This window comes from Lepidothrix coronata, unplaced genomic scaffold, assembly GCF_001604755.1.
Source record: "Lepidothrix coronata isolate B3197 unplaced genomic scaffold, Lepidothrix_coronata-1.0 Scaffold2, whole genome shotgun sequence".
In the NCBI taxonomy this organism is placed as follows: Eukaryota; Metazoa; Chordata; class Aves; order Passeriformes; family Pipridae; genus Lepidothrix; species Lepidothrix coronata.
Genome location: NW_016690182.1, coordinates 1,182,831 through 1,209,656, shown reverse-complemented (window position 1 = coordinate 1,209,656; position 26,826 = coordinate 1,182,831). Strand labels below are relative to the sequence as shown.

The window sequence follows — 26,826 nt, the reverse complement described above, 5'->3', positions numbered from 1 at the left end:
TATGATTGCAAAATAAGAGACTCTAGGCTGAATTAGTACAAGAATCTGCAATTTTTTCCTCTCACTTGTGAAGACAATCCATAATTTATAAACTAAGTCTTTCAAACAAAATAGCAGCAGGGGTTTTATTTCCAGCACATTTGCTGAAGCTCAAAATCACTTTTTTTTCAATTTTGACTTGGTTATCATAATTTACATAGTGTGAAGTGAGTGAGAAGGGCTACTGGTAGGATTTGGTTGCATAATTTTACACCTGGTTTGCATTAATATAAATGGCAAAGTTAAACTTAGTGGATAATCAGTTCTGATAGTAAACACCCTCTAATGCTTTTTAATGTTGTCATTGGACCCTTTTTGAAAGGATGTCACTGTCTGGCTAGACCTAAACCCAAAGATTTTGTGAGACTTAGCTTATGTGAATATATAATAAGGCATTCAAAGCAAGGAAATATTTTCTAATAGCACAGAATTGAAAATATGATCTCAGATACAAAAACCCAGCCTTCTGGAACATATCATCACTTGGAGCTGTACATGTGTCTCTAAGAATATTTTTTTTGTTAACTAAATAACCGCATTTAAAATCAAATCTTCCTTTTTCTAGGAAGACCTTTCTGAAGATTGATTAGTTGGTGGCTGTTGTCTTTTAGTTTATGGATAGTTATGCAGCCATAACTATAAATACTTCTACATAATGTCTTTTTATTTCACTGAGGAAAAAGCTGGCCCAAGAGCTCACTTTTCTTGTTTGATGCTTCTACAGCACTTCCCATTCCACCCTGGGTACACTAAGAAAAGTTTATGTAGGAACTGTTTCAGTCTCTATTGAACTGCAGCTACCACAAACTGCGTATTTAGCAGGATACAACCTGGCTGTGCTGCACAACACTTTAGTACAGGAAATGATAATAAATGCCATGTTAATGTCAAGCTGGATTTGTTAAGAGGAAAGTCTGACTCTTCCCATTTAGAGATGTGGAACAAAAATACCCCAGTACATAAACCTTAAGCATCACTTGACTCCTATTTATGCCTCTAGAATTAGAACTCAAATTCATTGTCCCATCCTAGCTGCTGACAGAGGGGAGAACTGGGCTGGGGAGGAACAGGCTAGAGCAACAGTTCTGGCTGAGGAACATGAAGTGACTGGGAATCTGCCTGTGAAAAGTATAACATGTACCTTTGGTACACATTAAATATTAGAGCACATTACAGTGGGTTTAATGCCAGTACAGTGTGTATCGGTACGAGCCCTCCAGGGACCCTTCTTAAAGAGACTGGGACTTTTGCTGTTTACATCAATGGGAATAGAATGCAGTTTTAAGTCATCATAGCCTTAACACACCTGATTTTGTGGTGTTCATCCTGAACAAACAAATAAAGAAGAGAGAAAAAGGAAAGTACAGCTATAGGAGATAGATTTGATTTTGATGTGGAGATGAACTAACTATGGGTGCGATTGTAGCAGTCAGCTACACGTAAAGCTTAGTGTGATGTACTATCTGTGTCTCTTGAGCTGAGGTCACTTGAGGACAGACTGGGAGTTTTTACTTTAAGTGGTAGTGCAGTCAGGCTCACTGCACTTTGTGAACATGCTGAACTATCATCCAGTGTGTCTACATTAAAAACTCTTTTGCCAAGTTAAAATCAATTATTTGTTTTTGCTTTGGATGCTTTGCATTCTTGCTCACAGTTGGGTTGGTGTTATGTGAGAAGGGAGGGTTGTGGGTTCATGTTCAATATACTCATGCAGTTGCAGACATACTTTACCCAAGAAGTAAAACGGTCCAAAACCTCAGATCAGAAGATGAAGACATTTTTCAAACCTCAAACAAAAGCAATAAATGGAAATAAGGATTAACTTTGTAAATTTTCACCCCTCCCACAATAAATTACAAAAATCTTGGCTTTTATCTTAGATGGATAACACAATAGGCACCAGAGCACACCAACATTACGCAAATACTTCATGTGCTATCAATTATTTTGGAAGGAGTCATCATCTGAATTGTGAAATGCTTTGACCTTTTTTTTAATGGAGAGTGTAGGAAGATGAGAGCATTAGTTAGGCTGACACATTCTTTCTCTTGCACTCGTGTAGGTACATTTAAAAGTATTTTCAGAAGAACATAGCAGTGAATAGGGGTCTGGTCTCAGTACCCTGCCTCTCTTGGCCTGTGGAGTCATGTGGAGCCAGAGGTGATCCCTGTGACATGAGAGGGGGATAGGAGTGAAGTGAGAAATAAGATTTAATGTGCTGCTAAGAAGCATTTGGATGTTATGAAATCAAGAGTATACATTCGGTGGGGATGCAGCTGTGCAACCCTGAGTGTTACTGACTTTCAATCTGCAACCAGCAGGAAGGAGAACACCCCTCACATAGTTAAGGAAGCAGAGCAAGTACATGTCCCTAAGGAGTGTTCTCATGGAAAGGATTCTTGTAGCAGATTCCTTGCTAAAATGAAAAGATGGTGAAAATAAATATGAAGGGTGTCATGAAATAACAGAAATGAATTTCATTAGGAATTTCCAGAGACATCCTGAATTTCAGATTTGATGTACTAATTGATGTACAAAGTGATTTACTTTGAACACTCATCTTTGCCAAGGCTGATACTCTCCATTTTAGTTACACTGCTAGCCATATGTGAGTTAATGTTTTACATCTTTTTCTTATGTTTCTGAAAGCCTTCTCATTTTAGTCATTACAGCAGATTGATTCCATCAACATTTCCCCAATTATTTTGAGCTTCAGAATATATGTTGCCCAGAAAGCAGTATGTCCTGTACTGTTCCCTCTGTTGTCAGAGAGATTTCTTCTTGAGTAGGTTTCCACATAAGAATGTCAGTGCTTTGATTTCTAAAATTTAGCATGGCGGGTAGGTTAAAGCTGAATTAAATTGGGTATTTCCCAATCTGATCGTTCCATAGCTCAGTACTGACTTCACAGCAGGCAGCCACACACTGCACCCAGCTGGGCATGTGGCTTCACCTTCTCCGAGGTGGCAGCAGCCAGACTGCAAACAGGTCACTGAAACCAAACATCTTGACACAACAGCACCATATGCAAACCATCTTGTTTTATTATCAACGTCAGGGTTTATTAATTTATCAAACCAGGTCAAAGTGATACAAGTACATAAATAAGTACTGTAACAGACATACATCTCATGAAGAGAATGAAAAACATGACACTGTGTATTTTGTTGTCTTAAGTGAACAGAAACTGGAAAAATGCACCGCTACATTTTACTAAATTATGCTTATGATTGTTTTTGCTTTTCTTAAAAACTGTTTATTATAAAATAAATATACAATCTGGATTCCACCTGTCCTGTCACAAATACAAAAAGCAGATTGCCTTCTTCATTAAAAAAAATTACAAACACTGTACACTTTCCACTTAGTCTTTTTTCACCAGCTACTGCTACAAACAGACAATGCCTGTTAGGTGAGAAATCAACTGCTGATTTTCTCACCAGATGCTACAGTTCCTCAGAACCTCTTCCTAAAGATTTATAATAAAATTCTACACTTCTGCAGCACATTTTAACCCAGTAGATGCCACTGCAATGCGTGCTGCTGATGGCAAACTGCTGCTTCCACAGTTACACTGGTGCAGTGAGGTCTTAGGACCTTGGTTTGGATATGCTACACCCCTGTCCAACACCAGGACAGGATTTATGAAAGCTACAGTCCCCGTGGAAAGGTGGTGGGACAGTTCAGTTAGCTCTCCTTTAATGAACAGTGATAGAGGACTTCTCATGGCCAGGTGTTCCTGCATTTCAACTTGCTGTACTTTCAAATGGCCAGTATTCCCAGATTGTATCTGCTCTCTCTCCAGGCCTAGGGACAGCAGGGTGGTCCTGAGATCACCCTGTATGTATTCTCTAATTCCCTTCAGCCTTTTGTTCACCTTCATGTCTGTTCTCCTCATTTGCTCCTCTTGCTTGAGAAGCCCTGTATCCCACTCCTCCCGAGGCTCAGGCGGCACAGGCAGGACCTGGGTGCTATGGAGAAGCCTGATCCTGAGGCCTGTGGTGCTGATGGAGGCTGCCAGGGCCTGCTGCTCAAGCCAAGGATCGCCTCAGGATGGTGAGGCTCTGCCTGAGCAGGCTTTTGGCATCCAGTACCAACCCCTGCCACACCTTCATCCCTTTAGGAATGGGGACACCCTGGAGTGCTGTCACTGGCAGAATAACAAACCTCAAAATCTTTGCTCTCACTGTTGATTTTACTCCCTGTGAAGCCCCAGCCCTTGGCTCAGGCCATTTCCATAAAGCTTTGTTTCCTACCATGTGTTTGAACAGCAGTATTCCTGTCTGCTTGTGGAGTAGAAAATGGGAGCAAAAGCAGGCAGAGTCACTTGCATCTTGGGATTTAATCCAACATTGCATCCATAGTGCAGTGCAGGATTTTGGTGACTCTTCAGAGAAAACAGTTTTTAAATTATACTTACACTTATTCTGCAGAATAAGTAGACACACTCTACACATGCTATGCTAAATTTAACAGACTCAGATTTGTTTTTCTTCACAACAGTTGTCACAGAGCTGTTGTGCTCTAAAGGCCTGCTGTAGCTGTTTGGTGTTTGTCATGGCAGAGAGATGTCCTTGAAGCGTGAGAAGTGAGAGGTCATTGTCAGAAAAATGCACAACGTTAGGTTTCTAACAAATCAGAACAAATAAATTAATCCCTGTCACAACTTTTGAGGAGTTATTAATTGTGAGGTTTAACGCTCTAGGTGTTTTGAAAACACTGCTAGTACTTCACTACCTTCTGCCCCATCACTTTAGAAGGTGGTTTATCAGCCAAGACCATGTGTTAATAGGGCCCAGAATAATGAAGTTATTAGGGCTGTGATAGGGAGCTAACACTTCACATTTTTTAGAGAAGTGGGTGGAGGAAACAGTGAAAACCACTTAAAAGCGAACATTTGCTCTAATTGCTACAAAAATACAGTGATTGCCACTAACACCTGCTGTTCAGTTTATAGACTTTGTTTGCTCAACTACAAGACATCATCCCAAAGGCAGGCTGCTTAGGAGTTTGTTAGTTTAAATCTGCTTTTTATGTTTCCAGCACAAGTATTGTATCACTTGTATTTTTCCTCCACTACTAAGAGAAATCCATGAGTCATTTCAACACCAGAAATGGTATAAATTTAGCACAGGAAATAATGCTCTCTATAACTCCTGCACATTTATTAGGTGTCCTTCTTTTCAATAGTTTGAATAATTTGCCAAATAATAATAGTAATAATAATGTTCTGTTTTCTCTTTTTAACTCGTAAAGAAATGCAACTCTGGGAAAGCACAGTCTCTCTTTCTCCTTCCCCCACCAGTAATACAGAGCCTCCTAGTCTTTTGGAGGAGATATTTGAATGGTTGACACAGACCACTACACATAAAGCAGCAAATTTGCTGTGCATGATGTGAATAATTACTGCATTATAGTTTTGGGTTTTAGGGCAACTGTTGACTTAAGCAAAATAAGCCTGCAGTCCAGCTGCAGATCCAAGTTTTCATAAGTTTTCTTGTGTTTTTCCCTCCAGTGCTGTCTCCCTTAACAGTGACCCTTTTCAGACTTTTCAAGGTACAAAACCTTTACCAAATCCTCGAGCTCAGTCCTGCACACTCTGCTTTCACACATTTGGCTGATCTGAGCTTCTCCCTCGCTAAATATTTTCCACTGGCCTGAAAACAAAAACACAAAGGAGACAGATACTGACTTAGAAAAGGGCACAGGGAACTTTGAAGACATTTATAAGCACTCTGCAAACCAACTGATTCACAATAGTCAAAGAGGGAATGTCCAGTCCTCCCACGGAAAATATTCGAAGTATCTTACAATCACGTAACATATTCCATGAAAAATAACCTTATTAAAAATGATAAACAAGGACCAGAATATTATTATTATTTTCTTTAATTAAGTAGTCCTGTAAGTTGGCTCTGTTTATTCAACCACTTATGACAATGGATATCCTGGCAAACCAAAGTATTTAGAAGTGGGAAGCAACACGTCTAAGTGTTTATGTGCTATGAACTCTGTCTACGTGCCTGTAATTAACATTTTTTATAATTTTGATATGAATGCATGCTGTCCTGATAACTAGAATACTACATTACAGATAACAATGGCAAGCTAAGGAAGGCTGACAGCAAAAAATTAGGGAACTTCTTCTATGAAAAGATTACTGTAACTCAGTAGGCCTATATTATTAAGAATATATTATCCCTGGGAAAAAGACTTCTTAATTAGAAAAAAAATTGCAGAAAAAATTACAAGTTATAATGCAAAAGACCTAGGAAATAAAAATATCTGTATCTTAGTTCAACTATTAAATCAGCTGAATTACTAGTTGCCAGCTACTGTCAAAATCCCAAACTCGATGAAATACAAAGAAGAAATCGAGGAGGAAAAGTTAGTACATCCATTTCACTGTGTTGAGTAACAGAGAATGTTTTTCACTGCTATGATAATATGAAGAGTAGAAACCTCAAGAGGTCAGAATTTTACTTACTAAGGGTTGTCCTTGTTATCAGCTTGAAGTAAGGAAGTTCTTCAAATTCTCTTTTGGACACTTTTTCAACATAGAAGTGACGCAGAATCCCTTCAGCAAAGAAATGAGAAATGCATGTTACTGGAAATGTGCCTGTTGTTCTAAACCTGCCTTTTTGTAAAATTTTCAGACTATTCTTTCTTTTTTATTCTGTTTTCCACCCTCCCCCACCCATTTTTTTGCTACTCCCTTGTAAATCTTTCCATGGATTGTGAGGGGTGTGAGAATCAGCCAATTCTTTTCCAAAATAGCTGAATCTTTCCTTATTATGCATAAATGTAAGATTACAAGAAAAGCCAAAAATCCCAGTGTCTTGGAGAAAAACAGTATCATTTTGCAGATACCATTTTGCCTGTCATGAGCCAGCACACAACACCACTGTCAAATCATTATGAGGCTTTGTGGCTTCTTGAACACTCATGGTACGTGTGAACCATCCAATGTTCTGTGACTTCTTTTCTGCTCCCATTTTGGCCTTAGCTTTCTGCTTTAAAGCACATTCTAGAGATGTATCATTTCCATGTACAGGGCTGCACTATGTGAGGATTTCCTATGAGGGTCATATGCTCTTTATTCAAAATAGATTAAGTAGATTTGATTTTTAGGAGGCTGAAGATAATTTTTATTACACTGAAAGTTCATGATTTGCACCAGTGCTTCTCGATGCTTTTCTATTTTGTTCTAATTTTACCAGTTAGTCTAGAAAAAGATATTGTTTCCATCCTTAACACATTTTTGGCCCATATTCTAGGCCATCATGGATGCAGCATCACTACGACAGATAGGATAGACTGGTTTCAATGGAAAGCTTTTTGGTCCATCCTAAATAAGAGCCTCGAGGCTCTTGGTTCAAACCCATTTCTCTGAAATAAATTACACAGAGTATTGCTGACAACCTGTTTGTCATTGTGCCTTTGCTCCCAAAGAGGGTAGGAGTTTGCAGAACTACAGCTTTGTGTGCTTCTAATGGGTTTTATTCAGCAAAACTTGTCTGTGTTGGAAGTGGCTGTAATAGTGATATCCTAAAGAGCCAGAAGAACAGCAGTCTCAAAATGTTTGGATCTCTAAACTATCCTGGGATTTTAATGGCAGATTATACACTGTTTAAAGAAAGAACTTGCTCAACTCACCTTTTCTAATTGTCCACGCATGTATTTCTATCTGAGGTGGCTTTTCAATCTCTATTGCAATTTTCCTGATGGTTTCTCCTTCTTCTGTGAAAACGGATTCATAGACAGGAAATGTCTCTTTCCCACAGAAGTAATCTTTGTTGTCAAAGGTTTGACTTGGCACATCTTCTGTTAAAAAAAAAAAAAAAAAAGCACAAAACACCTACTACGGCTGTAATCAAGTCCTCCAGAACTTACTTGGCACCAATAGCCAAGCAGGTTTAGCTTAAATGTAGAATTTTCATTTGTATGGCCACTCAAATCCATCTCCAGCTAAGCCCCAGACACTTAACAGTGTTCTATTCTGGTTCTGGTGGCCTGTTCATGGAGGCAAGACAGTATTCATAGTTATAATCCAGTCTCCTAAGGAAATGAGCTGTAACACCATGTGGTCTGGGAGACTCCTCACAATTTTTAAATCGTTGTCCCCTTTTCAAGAATGTTTGAAATAATGGCAGAAATCTCAGAGGTCATAACTAAATGAAAATTGGTGGTTGGTCAGAGTGAAGAAAACCAAATTCATGCTTTGCTGAAGAGAAGGGCAGGCAGAATCCAGGAGGTTTGAACTTTGCTCAGCAGCAGCCAGCTGGCCAGTGCAAGCCTGGGCTAGCCACAGGGCACATTATCTTTTGCCCACCTGGTAAAGTTGTAGAGCATATAAGTAGAAATTGTAATTATTCTGTTTGCAATTGGAAGTTGGACAAGAATGTAAGAGAGATGATGCAACTCAGAGGCTTAGACTTCTGTTTGTGGAAATACCTAATAATTCTCCACACATACAAGACAGACAGCAGGAAGAGATTCAGCTTTCTTTAAAATGGGCACACAGAATCTCAAAGAACAAGACAGTAACTTTCTTTTGGCCATTAAATTTTCAGTTGAAGCCTGTTAGCCAGGTTCTGTTGGATGTTCTTCTACTGAAAGCTGCAGATCTCTGCTTCCAAAAGCTCTAGATAACACATCTCCCGCCTGCCTACTGGCACTGCTTTTTTCCCCAGTAAGCAAGGCCAGCAAAAGATGGGAAGTGTGCATTCTATATATGGCTGAGCATTTCTGCCCAGTGCATCAGCAAACAAACACAGAAATGGGCTGTACAGATTAGAGAAGACGTTTAAAGGCACATAAGGGAACTGGATACTCCTTTACCCTTTGTATCACATGCAACGTGGCTGGTCATTTGGCAGACCCTCAGCAGATTCCTGTTAGCAGATTTTTCACTAGCTGTAGGCATTTATTTTAGTAATGTCTACATAAGTTTTATCATTAGTGCAGAAAAGACACAGTGCTAAACCTGTGATAAGCTAGTATTTATTTTATGGGTTAAGTTACGTAACTGACACCAGAGTTTTGAATCCTTCTGGTAAGTTTTGAAAAGCAGAAATGATGTTATCTCCACACAAATTTCACAAGCTATAAAATGATTTGAAAGTTCTGTGGGCACTGTGGTGGGGGAAGGACAGGAGTCTTATGACAGTAATGAACTTTCTGTATACATTTCTGCAATACTCTCTTTGGAAATGAGCGCTAAGGAAGTCGTGCTAACAGCAGGAAGAAAGGCAGTGACTGATCAGAACACATGTGCCAGGCAGCATGACCCCTGTTTGAGGAGCAGCAGTGAGAGCAGAGCTGGCCAGGCAGCTCTGCCTGTCCCCCAGTGAGACTTCTCACACACCTTAGAATGGGCACAGCTCCTGCCGTTTGCATCAGAGTTATTGTGACCGGAAGGCTTGAGCCAAGCCCCTTAACATGCACAGCAAAAAGATGGTCTGTGATCAACTTTGTTTTACCTGGACAGACTTTACAGCATTTTCCTTCTACTTTCTGAGGGTATTTGCAGGGATATTGTTCTGGACAGTGAATTTTCTTACATTCTTGTTTGGTGATGTTGCAGGTGCACAACACACACTCTACGATTCCAAAGGCCCGGAGATTAGGATGCCAAGATTCACCATGAGAGTATGTTTTGCCATTTGAAACACAAACTACGAAAGAAAACAAAAAGAAGAAAAAGTACAACTGGAAAAGGTATGTTCACTGCCTACCTCNTGTTTGATTCATGCACATTTGTTTAAAGCAGTGTCTCCATATGTCATCTGTTAGTGTCTGGCTCATTTCTCTGCTTGGTAATTTTAACTTGGAGTTTTGTTACTTAAAATGAGTCTGAGCCTGTAATCACCCTTTTCTGAGCAGTTTTGCCTTGATTTCAACTCTGCTGATGCTGATGTCCATTGCTGTTTTGAGGAAAACAGTGAAGGTGGCTGAGTCAAGTATCTGACTGGCTCCCCCCCATGCATTTCAGTTGTGCACCATTAACCAGCTCGTAAAACTCACTCCTCCTTCCCCTCCTAATCTCAGTCCACACACAGGACACAGCCTGCTACAGTGGCTCTGGCTGCCGGAATTGAATTTGCAGATGATAGAATCATGTTATTTGCTACTGAGTCATCTGCACGGCTTCAGCCATAAGCTGAAGAGAGCCATGCTATCAGCAGGATGGATTAGTGCCACCTGGGCCTTTTATTGCTTTTGCATGAGAGTTCTGCTACATAACACACAGAACAAAGCAAGGGAATGTTGCAAAATGAAATTTAATGTCCTCTGTGGAAATATATATGTCTATAGGTATATAGAGCCATTTGGCTTTTGGAATCACAAGAAAACATTAACATGAAAGGATGCATATGGGACTGAAATTTCATTCTAATAGCATCTAAGAGCCTCAGAATATTTATTCATCAGAGCCCTTGGGAGTCAGAGAAATACAGCTGACACAAGGAGAGTGGAAAAATCTATGCCTGGTAGAAGCCACTTTGGGTCACCCAGCAGTTGATGGGAATTATATCACTTTACACCATGTTTGCATTTGTCCTATAAACCCTACTTCTTTATTTTTAAATATTTTATAAACACAAAGAAAACTGCAAACTAATCCTAACAAGGTGAAATAAAGGACACAGCCTGATTTCTAAAAGCAACTGAAGTGAAGCTGGGATATGTTGTAAATATTTCCAATTCTTCTAATATGCCATCATTTTTATTAATGTTTTTATTTGTAAAATATGTTCCAATTTTGCCTGTAACTTTCAAAAGCAATTTAATTTTTATCTGTAATCTGAAATTTATATCTAACTGGTAACAGATGTAACCAACTGCCTTATACTTTACGGAGTTACTGAGATTTATGGGGAGTGTTTTTTGCAATGTATTTTCTTTCATGGGCTTATGCTATCATTTGGTTTCCAAATTGCTACTTTTTAACTCTTTCTTAAGACATGGTTTTATTTTAGAGGTAGGAAACAATTTTGTTTCTCAAATAAAAAGCCATGTTTTATCTGTGTACTAAGAACATGGGAGAAAAAACTATAAATGAGAAAAACGGTAAGTACTCAGCTGCTCAGCAGGCTTCTTACATGCTCAAATATCATATTATTAGTTATATCTATGCTTATAGGGATTTTTTCCCCCATCCAGAGTTCTCCAGATCCTTTATGGACATAAATACTCCATGGTTTCTGCCTGACAGGTGAAGGGATAATACAGGACATTGTGTGATACATATTTTCTGTCTTTTAAGGGTTGTTTAGCACAGAACAGTTAAATAATTAAGGGAGAAGATGAAGCCTCTAGTAGAAGACAAAATACAGCAAATAACTCCTGGTTCCCTGATACCCTGTTTTTAGTGCTTTTCATGTTCAGAATGGTAAATCTGTATCCCCACAACTACACAGTATTTCCACGTCAGGAGAGTTGTTGTGTGTTTATTTTTTAACTTGTTGAAATGCGTCTCAAGGGGCATGTGCATTAATTAATAGAACACTTGTTAATTGCACAGGAACAAAAGAAAACATGTGGTCAGCATTCCTGTTTCCATCATGGGGATCTCTCAGACACTCTCCAGGCAGTGAGTGTCTGAAATTATGCTGCATCCAGAACTATGCTATTCGTCTGTATGCTCTTTATTTGCTGAAACAAGTCAGTTAGAAACTGCTTTGATGATGTCTTCATGTGTGAATTACATGTCAAAGACATTGCCCTGCATGGAGATTCCTGCTCCTAGATTCAGCATAAAACACTGGCATGATCTGAATGTTTTTTCATGCTTGTTCAGGTGGATAACAAAGATCCTATAGCCAACATTCCTTCTGTTAGTTAATACCTTAAAAGATTAGTTGGCCCTAATACAAGGGCTTTTAACTCTTTGTGGGTAGTTTCTAAGTGCACACTGACTGGTATTTGTGGACAGATGCTCTTTTGAGCATGTGTTTGTACAATTATTTTTTTTATGTCTTCCTAGACCTGTTCCTGCAAACCTCTGTTCTCCAAGGTACACCCACTGTGGGAACTGAGCATCCCACCCTTTTTATTGTACAAAACCTGCTGCCCCACTAACTGGTGAATTGGTATTTTCCCTTTATTTTTGTCCTTCCTCTAGTGCATGAGGAATATAACTTGAATATGGTTTGCCATATGGGCTCAAAATTCTGCTGTCCACATAACGTAGTATGTCCTATATTCTATTAGCAGAGGGCAATAAAGGATTATTAGAGTGAGATTCATTACCTTGGTTAGATTTGCCTTTTCACAGCTCAGGCATCAAGTACAGGCTAATTGCCTGCTCTGCCTCTTATATCAGTCATGGGGGACAAAAAGCATCCCTTCCATCCCACTGTCTCAGACAAGAAGTTTAAGGTGGGGGAAGACATGATACTATCTTTCATAAGCATAATTTGCTAATCCTTGGAGGCAGAAAACCCCCTGATACTTTACGGTCTGAGATTTGTAGGGCAGTTTAAATATAAGCTGTTTATGACCAGTAAAGTTACAAAATAGGACAGAGTGTAAAGAAAATAACCATGAACAGTTTCCTATGGGACGAGCCATTGTGTGAACAAGTTGTTGAATCTAAAGGCATCGTGGTGCCCTCTGGGGCACAAAGCACTCACTCCCCTGGTAAACACTGCATGAGTTCTCAGAATTGTGTAGCACAATCCCACAAAGTAACTCAGAGAGCAACACAGTTGTGTGGTGCCTTTGCAGAGTGAGATGCACTGTTGTCTGTGCAGGCAGAATTGATCTCGCTCATGAGGGAATTTCATACCCTGAATAGCTGATTGCTTTCTGCCTCCCTGATTTGTACTGGCTTTCTTGATACCAGTGTGAATCCCCAAGATTCTGCTGTATATTTTGAGAAGTCTCTCTGAGCTGTAGGTGATTGATTCCTGACCCAGAGCAATACTGTAAGAAGCACTTGTCTTTACCTCGTCCGTGCTTATGCTTGTTGTTGATGACGATTTGTACTATTGTGCCCGAGGCTTGCTGGGGATCCGGCAGGACTCCGCGGTTACTCCTGGCATTGGGAAATCGTGGAATATTGACTACCTGCCTCACAGAGCCGGGTGACAGGTCGTAGTGGGAGCGATGGTATGAGTGTCTCTGTTTGGGGACAGAAAGAGAGCAGGAAAGTAAATGTCTCATTCCAATGAACATGGGGAAAGGGGCTGTACTAGGGGCTTAACACAGGCAACAAGTGTGGCCACTCTCATCAGACATCATTAACCACACGTGCAGATCTAACTCATCTCACCAGTCTTGTATGCCAATGTAGGTGTCTTTATCTGAGTTGGTCATCTGAAGTCCCTAATTGTCAATGGACAGAGAAGCAGTTTTAGAACCTAACCTGGTGTGGATCTCTAGAGCATAAGAAGAACCACAACCCAGATGTGCCTATTTTGCTCCATTTATTCAAAATGGTGTTCAGAGCTAGGTATCTACTTTACTGATTTCTACTCTACTTTAAGAGCAGATGAGAAGAATTTCTTTCTACCATGGCTCCAGTGGCAGAGCACATCCAAAATGACTGCCCAGATTCTTCTTTGCTTGCAGCTTGAAACTCTCATGCAAGGCCCAAGTTAGCCTTGCAGAGCCTGAGCAGAGCCTTACTAGAATGTGTTTTACAGACTAGGAAATCTCATTCCATTTGCAAAGGAAAGAAGCAGCAGCAGCAGCAGCAGCAGCAGCAGCAGCAGCAGCAGTAGTAGTAGTAGTAGTAGTAGTGCACAGCATGCTTTCTAGAGCAAAAACACTGTTTTCAGAGAATCATTTTTCAAAATGGCCACGGACTTGAAGGAATAGTGTAGATTATAGCACTCCTTTTATCAGGCATGATTCTTCCCACTCATCTAAAGACCTGTTGGTTCATGTATTTGGGTAGTGCTCAAAAGGTTTTCAGATTCTCTCCAAATGCTGTTATAAAAATTATTTCTTGAGGAGTAAGTTGTTAATGGAAACTCTTAGCCCCACAGATAATGAAGCCTCTAGAGTAAATACATATATATGTATGTAAACTGGGAAGCAAGTGTTTACAATTAGGATTTAAAAACAATGCTTGAATAGCAAACAAAATGCTGTTGAATTTTATTCTTATAGAGCATATAAGACCAAATCCAGAATCCACATGAGCTCATGGGAGTTTATAATTCAGCAGGATTCATGAATTCAGGTTGAGTGGAAGAAACCTATTTTGGGCTAGATTCACAGAACCCAGGATGAAACAATAGGTATTCAGACCTGTTATCATCCTTTTCTCTTTTTCCCCCACAATAGGTATTCAGACCTGTTATCATCCTTTTCTCTTTTTCCCCCAATGCACTGTCATGCACAGCACAGCAAGAAAATATGTCTTTAAATTGTAGGTCCCACTTACAGCTTCCCTGTTGGCCGGCTGCCGGAAGATATCTCCATCAGAATGTTCCCATGATAATTCTCCATCTCCTGTACGTGAAGCAGAGCAGTGTCAGTTAGAGGAGTAACTGTGAGACACCTTGGGAAATACAGAGGGGAAAAGTCTCAAGTGGCTTTACAGCTGTATTTAGGGTCTGAATAGTGGTAGAGGAATGAATATGAAAATCAGCAAACTTCAATATATTAATCTATTTGGGCATGCAGGGAGCAGAAACTGACTCACAGTTTCCTCCCCATGAGCTGTGTTAGATCTTGATGCAAACATTTGGTTTAGCTTTTCATTTCATAAGAATCACAGAGGAGAGATAAAACAGCTTATGCCATATTGAAAAGGATAAAGTTGATTATGAGATAAATAATCATTTTAACATTTTTAAATAAGCGTAGTAGACAGAAGAATACATTAAATAAGCCCTGCATCAGTGGAGACAGTGGGTCGCCTCTACTGCATAATTCGATTTAATCTCACCTCTCATATGGAAATGCAAATGAACTGGTTTCTCATTAGTGACTGGCTGAAGTGACTGATTTCTCCAGTGTAAGGCTGGTTTACTGTCTAGCTATGTCTGACAGTTTATACTTTGAAAGTCAAATTGATTTTTGTAAATGGAAGAGTCTGGTTTCAAATACAGCACAAATAACTATATGGGAAGAGAAATCAGATGATTAACAAGGATTTACTTTAATTAACTGTCAAAGTATTACATTTAAAACAGTGTATCACTGTATTTCACCCTGGGAAGCCAGGGCTATCACCTTGCCTGATTGAGAACAGAAAGCTTTATAAGCAGTTTGCCTGGCAAAACATTTCAAGATTTGTGAAGATACTGTGCAGTAACAGCAAAGCAGTGGGACTGAGGGACAATCTCTGGGCAAAGGAGCACTGCACAGAGATCCTCCTGCTCGTTCTGACTGAGCTGACATATTTACACAGCACACAGCACTGCCCTCCCGAGGGATTAGTTCAGGTCCTACTTGGTGCCACAGTAAGTTAATTAGCACTGCACCTCCCCAGGGTGAGTGGCGGTGACAGCCTGCTGTTCTGACGTGACTACACAGCTTCTGTCCAGGACCTTGTTCTGTCCAGGACCTTGTTCCCTCAGAGCGTGTGGTGCTCCCTCTGCATTGTTCTGCATTATCAGCACTGATGCACTTTGAAGTACCTTCTTGCTGGCTCAGCCCTTCCCTGCCCAGAGCTTTTGGTCCAGCGTGTGAACTCAATCAACTCCTCAGGTCAGGAACTCTGGGACTATGCTAGCTTGTGTTTCACAACTCTTGCACCACAGCAAATGTTACACAACCAACCATATAATACTCTTTATTTTTACCATGCAATAGCAGTGAGTTCAGACAAGCAGAATATCAAAAGAGTACAGCTGCACAAAAGTGCAAGCAGAGGTGCAAGAGTTTTTCAAAGCATCCTGGTATCACTGGTATCAAGAGTGGTACTTCTGAAAACCAAAGATACATTTAGGTGCTTATCTGCATCTTTGAGAACAGGCCATAGATACTTAGATACCCTAGAAGTGATGATTCAAATGCCACAATACAGATATAAAATACATTTAGAAATTCTCAGACATTTTGATGGGCTTTTAGACAAACATTTAGGTTTATACATTCAGAAAGGCTGGGAAGGCCCCTAGAATCAACTTCCCTGTGTGTACAAGATCTAAAATGCAATTGCTAGTAAAATACTGAAGTCACCTGAATATAGGTTGACACCTAATTTAAACCAGAGTAATTGCCCTTGCCTTTGAATGGAAATTCTGCACAACTTGAGCAGGTCTTGTAACCTGTCAGATAGAAGCTCATCTTTTATTATAAAGCTTTTCTACCGAGAGTAATGGCAGCTATTTCAATACCTCATTTGAAGCCTTGATTTACCTCATTATGGGGATGCAACTTTATCATCAGTTCTCTCCTTGTTTCAATTTAGGAGAACAAAGGTAGCCATGTTACCCTGCTGGCACTCGTGGTTTAATTTCCCAACATGCATTGGATTGTAATTACATGGGAAACTTGCAGATAGTGTCCTGAGTGACAGAACTGCTGCACAGACAGGGCTCTGACATGGAAAGGAGTAAATTCAGAGCCTGTCCTTGAACTTACCTCTGCAAACTGGACAGCAGGACTCCGGAACAGAAACTGGGAAAGAGCAAGTTAATTTGGGACAAGTCTTCAACCCACAGTACACATTTCCTTCCTGCCAGTAAAACACAAGGGGAATTTAGAAGGAGTCATTGATTTTTTTGTATATTCATTTTTTTATGGAAACGCTTAAATACATGTTTACATAAATGCCACTCTGTGCAAAAGCAGAATATTAAACCAATGAAAAGTCTGAACAGTCTGTTCACTACTTGGCCTGTTAAATTCTTAGTTAATGAAGAATATGATGGTGATTTGATAAGAGGAGGTACAGAGTTGCCAATAGTTGATACTGAAGAGCTGTTTGGATTGGTAGGGATGTCATGGTTCAGACACTGGCTCTGAAGAGTCACTGGGTGAGTGCTCAAATTTACTGGATTTGAATTGGTGACATCTCAGGAATGGCTCTCTGGCCCAGTGCCAGTTCAGAGCTGTCCGCTCCCAGCCTTGAGGCCCTTTACTTATCAGCTCAGTCCAAATGAAATCAGTCATTGGCTTAGTGCTACATTTTCCAGTCAGGTTGAAGCGAAATATTCTATATATGCCAAGCAGCAATATTTTACCTGCTGCCTCTGCACTGTAAGCTCACTTAGAGCAATGTTTGACAGGGTATGCTTTGTGCTCTGTGTGCAAGAGGTCGCCTGTCATTTACCAGGTACTGCACACTGGCTCTGAGCACTCTCATGAGTTTCAGCATTAATTCTCAATTCCCAGCCTTTGCTATGTATTGCTTATAATTCAGTGTCATGTCTTCTAGAAAGGAGAACTGGAGCATAGACAGAGCAGGGCTTTGTCAAATTGTGTTACTTACTGAGCAGCTGCACTGGGCACACTGGTTTGCTTGCCTGTTCTGGAAAAGCCCCTCAGCCACAAACATTTCGCCGTGATGGTAGGTGGTGCCATTGTATTCACAGGATTTCCCGGTGATTTTGCTGCTTACTGAGAAAAGGGAGTCCTCTGGAAGCAATGGGAAAGGAACACTTCATGCAAATGTTCTTGATAACTTGCAATATCATAAATATGGGGGAGGAAAAGCTTCCCTTCTCCCTCATTTCTCTTTGTTAAGGAAGGACAAGTTTTGTCATCCTACAAAGTACAAGTGATATTCTCATGCTGCTATCTTGCTGAATTTTAGTAATTCACACTTTGAGTTGACTGTCCCAGTTAATCTTAGGATGCTGATGATCAACTGCAATGCCAGCACTAATGGCCCTGTCTCATGCTGCAGTATTTTCTCTTGTTCTGTAGCATTTGGTATCAGGACAGATGGGTGCAGTTATGTGCCCACTTGTTACATTTACATGGCTCTTTTAGGCTTTAATGTAGAAGGCATTAGGTGCTGTATACACACAGAATCCCACTATCAATAGCACTGTTCTGGCATGGTTTCCCCCTTCTTAGTACTGGTGTCTTTTTTTTTAATGATTTGTAGCCCATAGGAGACTTAATTGCAGGTTAGCAGGTTGTGCCACAGGGCATGCATGATTCCATGCATGGTTCCACACCATCCATAGGCACAAAAGTTCTGGTAGAGGAGCAGCAGTACTGATGATGGAACTATGTTGAGAGAGTTTATGCACTAACCAAGTGTTTCGTCCTCACTATTCATTGCTGCTGTTGTTTTCAAAATGGGCAAAACTTGTCTAAGGCAGATGTCAAAAGCCACCTGAACGCTGATTTTCCTCTGATATGCATGTTTTAATGTCAGATGTGCAAATGAGTGCACTTTGTTGGCAGAACTCAGGGCATATGACAAAGTGCACAATGTGGCAGTGTCAATTCAAACCCTGAAACCTCCTGTTTCACCTCAGTATCACATTGAGTTTTGCACCACATGGGTTAAGTGTTCTTCTAAGACACTAAGCTATCCATACCTTATGCTAAAACATCCCCTAGACTGTTTAACTGTTAGCAGTTGATAAACTGTGCAAAGGGATTACACTTTACCTATGAAATATAAGCCACTTGATTCCGCTTGGGCAGTGAACCTGGCACTATACATTTACATTCACATGAATTTAGTATCTCAGCAGGGGAAAAAACATTTCAAACAAGAGCTTTATGGAAGTAACAGTGAAGTGTTTGTTCTCTGGAGCCCGAATCACTGCAAATTTCTAGGAATGCAGCTGAAATTTCATGCAGTGGGTTTGGGCTTTCATGTAAAAGAAACTTGACCTAAAAATTCAGGTTTTGCTACAGCTCCTTTCATTACCTATCAGATAAACCTGGAGAGATTTTTTTGTGAAATCATGATACCACAGAATGCCCATTTTTCAGCTGGGAGCTCAAGTGAAAGAGCAGTTTTCTGCTGCCATGCACTGGCATTAAACATTAACATTTAGTTTTCCATAAAAGCATATATCTGGTTACACTGGTCCATCAAATGTTAATAATATTTTGAATGGTAAATGTCAAATCTGGCTGTGGAACATACATGTACTACAGTGTTCCTTGCCTGACATTTCATTGCCTGACATGTTATTTGCACTTCCTCCTTTGAAACATCACATACATCGTTATTTCAAGTGCAATAAAGGGTGTCCAATGGTACCTTTCCAAAATCTTATAAAGAGTACGGAGCTCTGACAACACCTGTGTTTTTGGCATAGAAATGCAGTGCTTTTGACCCTTTCTGTATGTTTGCTAGTACTGAACATTCTGGAATGGCAAGATGTGTGCTCCGACTAAGACACATCCTTTGCAAGTCATCAGCAAAAGATTCCAGTGACAGATTCAGCTACCACTTAGGCACAATATTGGAAAACATGGATAAAGAGGCACATCTCAGGACTGTGCTACCTCCCAAAACTTGTATCTCCATAGTTTCTTGGGCTTTCTGAGAGTCAGCTCACAGAAAGCAGGAGAGATAGACAAACCTTTAGTTATCTCCTTGCCCCTTTGGCAGCTGGGAGAGCAGTAAAACTGGAAAGAAATGAAAATGGAAGGAGAAATGAAAGGAGAATACAGATGTTTCTTGACTGGATATGAGGCCCTGTTCACACAGCCTCTGCAGGACGTTGCTGTGCCCATGTGGGATGCCTGTCCAAAAGCAGTGTTTGGCTTGTGGTCTGACATTTGTAAAGACCAATACCTGAATGACTCATAGTGACTTCTCTGGGTATTGGATGAAGAGAGTAAATTTTACTGCAGACATACCTTGGTATATGCCACATCACTCAGCTCAGTATGAAATCACCAAATGCCTTTAAACTGTGGCTTCTAAATAAAGAAGGAGGATGGTGAAGCTTCTATTGCTTGGAAAATGATGGTAGAGAGTTGCACTAGGTAGTTGTTTTCATCTATATTTCTTTTAAGTTGACCATAGAAGTTAGGCCTGTAATAGCTAAATCATGTCATGCAGCCTAAAACACACATGCATCTCCCTATCTTTGGAATATGGGATGAAATTCTATTGCTATTTTGAATCATAGCATCATAGGATCTTTGGGGTTGGAAAAGACCTTTAAGATCAAGTCCAACCATCAACCCAGCACCGCCACCACGTTCACAATTAAACCATGTCCTCAAGTGCCATATCCACACATTTTTTGAACACTTCCAGGGATGGTGACTCCTCCACTTCCCTGGGCAGCATGTTCCAATGCTTCACAGCCCTGTCCATGTAAACATCCTACCTAATACCTAACGTAAACCTCCCCTGGCACAACTCGAGGCCATTTCCTCTCATCCTGTCACTTGTTACCTGTGAGGAGAGACTGACACCCACCTCACTACAACATCCTTTCAGGGAGTTGAAGCCTTATTTGATGAAATAATTGTAAGAAAAGTCAAGTTTCAATTACAGGGAGTAAGACCATGGTTTAAGTCTTATGCTGCACACACCTGTCCATATGATTATCTATTAGCACATTAAGTGACAGGACCTATTTCATTGCTCAGAATAAGGTTTAGAAGAAGTTTTCAGATCAAGACCACACTGCTGCTATTGCAAAAAAATATATAGAGTCATATATTGGAGACAGCATATTGGAGAGCACAACTGATCATCTCCAAACACAGCATCAGCCTGAACCTGCAAGGAAGCTTTGTTTATATTCTGTGTCTAAATATAACTTGTGTCTGGTGCAGTTTTTCTCTCTCTCACTTCGCTAGTGTGTGACTGACTTTCTTCAACTAGTACTTTCCTTTGTTTTTTCCTAGTGCTCTTTAAATCATGGCTAATTAGAGGAGTTCAGACTCCCCCATGATATCATATTCTCCTGTAGAATGTGAAATTAGAGTCATTGTGGATTGTTTTAATAAGTGCCACATTTGAGCTTTAAAAAATCTTGTCATTAATATTGGTATCAGCATGCACGATTCTGTGCCTTAGTTAAGACAGGTTAGAATTAGAGTAATTAACTGCAAATACACTGCATTGCTCAAAGCTCTATTTGTAAACCTTGCTGCCTAATCAGGATTGTTCCAAAAGCTTTATCTGGCATTTTAATGGTGCTGACTAACATTGCTTTAATTAGCTGCCTCTGTAAAGTACCAGGCAAACCATCTGTGTGAATCCTTTTAATTAACTGGGTTCAATATGAGCTTTTTTCCTGGCATTCTTCGCACGTCAGTGGAAGCAACATACAACATGCAGAGTAAAGATGTTATAGCTTCAATCAAAAAGGAATTATCTCTGTTTCTGTCATTGGCATTTATTCTATAAGGGCTCAGGCTTCTGTATAGAGGCTGAGAGGCCATACTTACATTTGCCTACAATTTTAGCACAATCAAGATAAGACCATGAGTCTGCAATATGGAGAGCAGACCTTTTTCACCAGCATGAGCATGAGGGAACTGCAGGGGCCAAGTTGTAAGACCTGGGCTTCCCGTGACTTGCTATGGGTTTGAATTTATCCTGTAAGTAACTTTAAAGGTTGAACCTGGCTGAAGAAATCTTTCAGATTTTACAAACAGACAACAGAATACAACTGTATAAAAAATGGTTTAGCTTAAAAACATTTTTTTTTAAAAGCAATTGGAGACTACAGTGGCTATGCTTGAAACCTTATATCCAACCATTCCTCTCTTCCAAACATGGGATTCTGTCCAGCTCCTTTTGCCTACCTTGGCTGTTTTTCACTGATGTCCCACACACTCAAGGTAAATTCTAGCCCCAATGAAGGCAGTAGAAAGGTTTCCTTCAGGACTCAGCCAAGGTACTTGCTTGAATGCCACTTTTTGAGATTGAGATAGATGCTTGAACTACGAGGAACTGTTGATCCATACAAACAAGATTTGTATCAACTAAGATCTGTTGTACAGCCTGATGTGGAAGTTCACTACGAACGTATAGTGCATGTATTTCATGAATTGTGGTTCATCTGACAGAGCCTGTGAAGATACACTATGGCAAAATGTTCGCTATGAAGGGATGCCACCGTGGTGTGAACTGCAGCACCAGTGCTTTCCTGATAGTCTGACAAAACAGTGTTAGATATGAATTTGATAAACCACACGTTATGGAAATTTTCTGGTTTAATGGAATCTGCTCCAATCACAGATTTTTTGTGGAAGCCTTTCTGGGTTCCTGATAGTCTGCCCATGACCTGAGGTGTCCAAGGGCCAAGGTCTGAGGGCAGTCATACATGTACACAGACCAGGCCTTCCTGGCTTCTGGAACTTTCCAGTCTCCTGGGAGAAACAGAAGCCACGTCACATGGATCACAGTCAGTTTTGGAAACATCATCTTTTAGCTTTTTCTGTTTACAGCTCTATTCCTTCTTGGGTTGTTATAAATTCTTGATCCTGAGATGATTTACCCTTACTTGGATATGAAGCAGAAGAGCATCATTTATCTACAACTAATCCCTTGAATAGCATAGACAAATTCCATGAGCAGTTCCCGATGTTTGAAACAGTGGTTACTTCTGTAAAAGTATTTATGTGTAGAGAGTGAAAAGCAGTGACGAGCTATGGGCAAAGTAGCCTTTTGGGAAATGGGGGCTGACTTGCTTGAGGAAGGGCTTTAGGATCCAGGCCTTACTACAATCAATTAAGTGTTGAACTTGGATCCTTCTGGACAAAGACAAGAGGTGCAGGTACAATTACTAACAAACAATTTAGACACTAACTAACAAACTGGTAAAACCACCTCAGAATCAGTACAGTCATGGCATGATAGTCAGTGAAGTATTTATGATGTGACATGACCTTCAAATTGAGAAAATCAATTGCTTTTGGGTGTCTTTGCCATTGTGGACAATGAGACCAAGCATCTTGGCTTTCTGAAAGTCACTGTGCTGGGTTTTACTGACCTGCAGACAGTAACAGTGGCAGTGAGTGCCCTCCTGAAATGGGGACTGCACAAGTTAGACAAGGAAGGTGCAGGCAAAGCTCCTGCTACTGCATAACCCTCAGCAGGGTCTGCTGGGACCTGCACAGCACCTCACGAAGGGTCTGTGAGGTTTTATTACATCTCTGTGAGGTACTTTCTTATACAATATTCTGACCATTCGTGTTAGTATTTAACACTCTCACCATTGCTTATTTTAGTATCAGAACATCTGGCAAAGAACATTTTTTAAAAATCCTACAGACTCTTGGCTTGCTGACTTAAAAACTATTTTTAAACAGCAACATTCAGAATCACCTAATGTCATTTACTGAAAAAGATAGGCTTTTAACATCCAGCAGAAAGGCTGGACGTTCAGCCTGGCTTGGGTTTTACAGTTTGTCTATTTTATTAACCACCCTTATAAAAACAATCAAGTGCTAAACAATATGAAATCAATCACAAGGTCTAATGCCTTAAGAAACTTACCATACTGGGAACTGTTTTGCAGATAGTCTGGGGTTTTTTAAGCAGACAGATGATAGATTATGAATTTGAATCCAGAGAGGATTTTATGAAACATGTTTTCTGAATCAACACTGAGCATGTACAGACCAAGAGGCTGAAGATTGTTTTGGAACCCTATTCACTAGACAAGCAACTGATTTCTGCTGTAACTCCAGGACATTGGTTTGCACTGACATCTCTCCTGTACATTCACTTGTATTCCCAGGAGTTTTGCTACTTAATGAACACAATTGGGAGAGTCAGTTTAGTTGCAAGACGTACTTCAGAGCTCTCTAGACTTTATCTTGGTGCAGGAAACTGTCTTTGGACACCAGCTAACTGGTCATCTCACATGCTGCTTCTGTACAGAAATGAGGTCACCTCAAGTTGTAAAAACATCACATGAGGCCATATTACTTGCTTGCATATTTAAAACTGGCCTAAGAATTACAGGTTACCTCTTCAGAAGCCACACATAAAGAGCAACTATGAAGATCAAAATAAAACCCAATTCTTGGAAATGTGCAGACCACGAGCATTTCTAATGCCAGAGGGGAACATGATTAGAATATGAAAAGTACTTGTCCCCATTTTGCTTATTGAAAGTTTTATAAGACCTGAATCAGCTCAGGCACACACACTGTCCAATACAAGTGAGCAGCACCGATGACCTGACATCTGCTTTTGGAAAACTCTTTGCTTGTGCTGGAGTTGCACATACCCCTAGGTATCCTTGTTAAAAAATAGTTAATTCTCCTCCTTCATGGAGTCCAGGTCTTTTGTCTAAAAGCAAATCATTCTGAAGGGTAATGTACATGTAATTCAGTAGAAAGATACAGGGATGATTCTTGCTTACTGAGACTTTTGGTGTTTTTCATAGCAATGTTAAAGGCCAGCACAATGGGCTCCATGCTCCACTGTGAAACATTAATTCTAGGAGGTCCCAAAATACTACTTGAAGTAGTCTGTAATAACAGTAATGGGATAAGTTATTAATGTGTAGAAAATTACATTTCTGGATAAAAACCTGCAGGTGGAGTTACAATCTACAAAGTGGACTGAAAGAAATCCAGGTAGCAATGCAGAATAAAAGGCTACCTTGCACTGACTGCAATTCCTGCGAGGAGCTGGAGGCATGAAATGCAGGGAAGAAAGAGTTGAAGATAAAATGTTGGAAGCTTTCTTTATGTTATTCACCTTGTTACCTCTCTAGCCTTCTTCAGCTACTCCAGAATGCAGGTTTCGGTTCTCAAAGGCCAATGCAATGTAAAAAATACTGTGTTTTCCTCCACCGTTTAAATGTGTTTAATATGAAACAGGCTGTCACCCACAGGAGTTGTGCAATGAAATTCACTTTGTGTTTGTGTATTACGAGACTTTCCCAAGTTGCTACTTCTGAGCACTATCATTCATAGCAGGAGCCCTATACTGAGCCAGAGACATGCAGAGTAGGAACTGTGCCTCCCAGTGCAACAGCTTTTATCTGAATGGGAAATGGATTCAAAGTGAAAGAGAGCAGGTTTATATTAAATATTAGGAAGAAATTCATAACTCTGAGGGTGGTGAGGCACTGGGACAGTGCCCAGAGAAGCTGTGACTGCCCCATCCCTGGAAGTATTCAAGGTCAGGCTGGATGGGGCTCTGAGCAACCTGGTCTAGTGGAAGGTGTCCCTGCCCATGGCAGGGGGTTGGAACTGGGTGATCTTTAAGGTCCCCTCCAACCCAAATATTCTGTGATTCTGTGAGTTTACTTTTCTAGTTACTTTTGCTTGCACAGGCAGTTGGAACATGTTTGGATCCTCTGTCACCCTGATGTACAAGAAGAAAACAGAAAGCGAGTAAATCACATTACTTCAACATTCATTTTGAGAGGACCAGGGCTAAACTCCTCTCTCCAGCATTTAAAATGATATGTGCCCCTTCCTGTTGCTGGAACGGCCACTTTGACAGCTAGATAAGCATGTAAAGATGCGAGCAGCCCTGGAGCTGCTCTGATTAACAGTGACCGAACCAGCCTTCTTTCACCAAAGGAATCAGAGCTCTGAAGAAGTGGTAAGGAGTCCTTTGACCACTCTTGCCTTGGTGATACATTCCAAGGGGTTCAGCCAAAGATCTTACCAGTCCTGGAGAAATCTAAGTGCTAGTAACATTCCAAGTAAAAGATAAAGAAGCCTGCCTCCAGGCAGAAGTCATCCATGTTAGGCTCTTCCCTCTGCTACACACAAGCTAAAGGAACATGGTTATTGTATATAAGAAACAGCTATTCAGTATGAGACGTATTTGGAATGGAGGAATAAATATGTGTTGATAATCTGATCCTTACAAATTCAAAACAGAGCAGCCTAAGACTTAAAGAGGTGAGGGAAGCATCCTGTAGAAATGGATTATTGCAGCTCACTGGGAGAGTGACAGTCAGTGAGATTTTGATCATAGTTATGTTAAATAAATCTGGAACAACTCTGTTGATTGAACTAACCCTGATGCTACGTGTTCAAACGTGTATTTTATAAAAATTCTTTTAAAAAAATTCTTTAAAAAAATCCTTGTGTTTATATGGAAAAAGGATTGCATAAATTATATTCTTCTGTGTTTATGCAGAGCATTTCATGCAGAAATTATATAATACAGAGAACTTGCCTATTTTCCTGCAGTTCCAGTGAAACTAAGGTACAGTAACAACAGTAGGTTTCCTTTGTACCCAGAGATCCAACTAATGCTGACCCATTTGTACCAGAAGGCCAGTGCAAAGAAGCAAATAGCTGAGAATACAGATTACCCCATTCTGCTGCTGTGGCTCACTTCTCCAAAAAGGCCTTCAGTGCAGGAGACATTCTGTGATCACATTTTGGCCAGCACAGTAGGAGTGTGCTATGCTGGGACTAATTGGTGAGAGTGGCCAAATGCAGAGGGGATAAAGAGAAGAGAGTAAGGAATCTCTGTATCACAGGCAGCAAGGGACACTGCAGAGCACAAGTGTCATGGGAGCTGGGATAACACATGCTGTTTTCTCCAGAAATGTACTGATTTACTGAACTTTCCTCAGTATCTGTGAAGGTCTTTGCCTCAGAAAGACAGGAAATTTGTGAGCACCATAGACTCAGTTCTACAAATCCCAGACCTGCTCCTAGTGCAGTTTCAGGGCTGGGTATCTAAACTGAGCCTGGAAAGCCATCAACACGTGGGGGGGAAAAGTGCTATTGCACACTGGCTGTTTCAAAGTCAAAACTACCACCTGCTGAAAGGATGTTTTTACCCCTGTCACATCAAGAAGGGTAAACCACAAATATTCTAGAGCTACTTCATCACCAGAATGAAGTCATTATTCATCATCTCATGGAAATACAGGAACCTCTGACTGAAAACCTATTACACTGTTTTGATGCAAGGTTATCTTCTAGGGGTCAGCTGTTATTTTAAGT

At 40.4% G+C, this 26,826-nt stretch overlaps 1 protein-coding gene across 2 annotated transcripts in view; it reads right to left on the bottom strand.

Annotated features, from left to right (window-relative positions):
- Positions 1–3,076: 3,076 nt before the first annotated feature.
- The window catches only part of CHRDL1 (chordin like 1), a 38,877-nt gene continuing 15,127 nt past the window's right edge, over positions 3,077–26,826 (bottom strand). Inside the window, exons 5-12 of one of the 2 annotated variants that reach the window (XM_017815775.1) lie at positions 17,438–17,583; positions 16,588–16,681; positions 14,438–14,505; positions 12,993–13,167; positions 9,522–9,716; positions 7,696–7,863; positions 6,527–6,616; positions 3,077–5,696 (exon numbers count right to left, since the gene is read on the bottom strand). In XM_017815775.1, coding sequence (XP_017671264.1) covers positions 5,566–5,696; positions 6,527–6,616; positions 7,696–7,863; positions 9,522–9,716; positions 12,993–13,167; positions 14,438–14,505; positions 16,588–16,681; positions 17,438–17,583 — 1,067 coding nt within the window. In that variant the 3' untranslated portion in view covers positions 3,077–5,565. The remainder of the gene's footprint in view (positions 5,697–6,526; positions 6,617–7,695; positions 7,864–9,521; positions 9,717–12,992; positions 13,168–14,437; positions 14,506–16,587; positions 16,682–17,437; positions 17,584–26,826) is intronic. The other variant, XM_017815783.1, reaches the window with a different exon arrangement.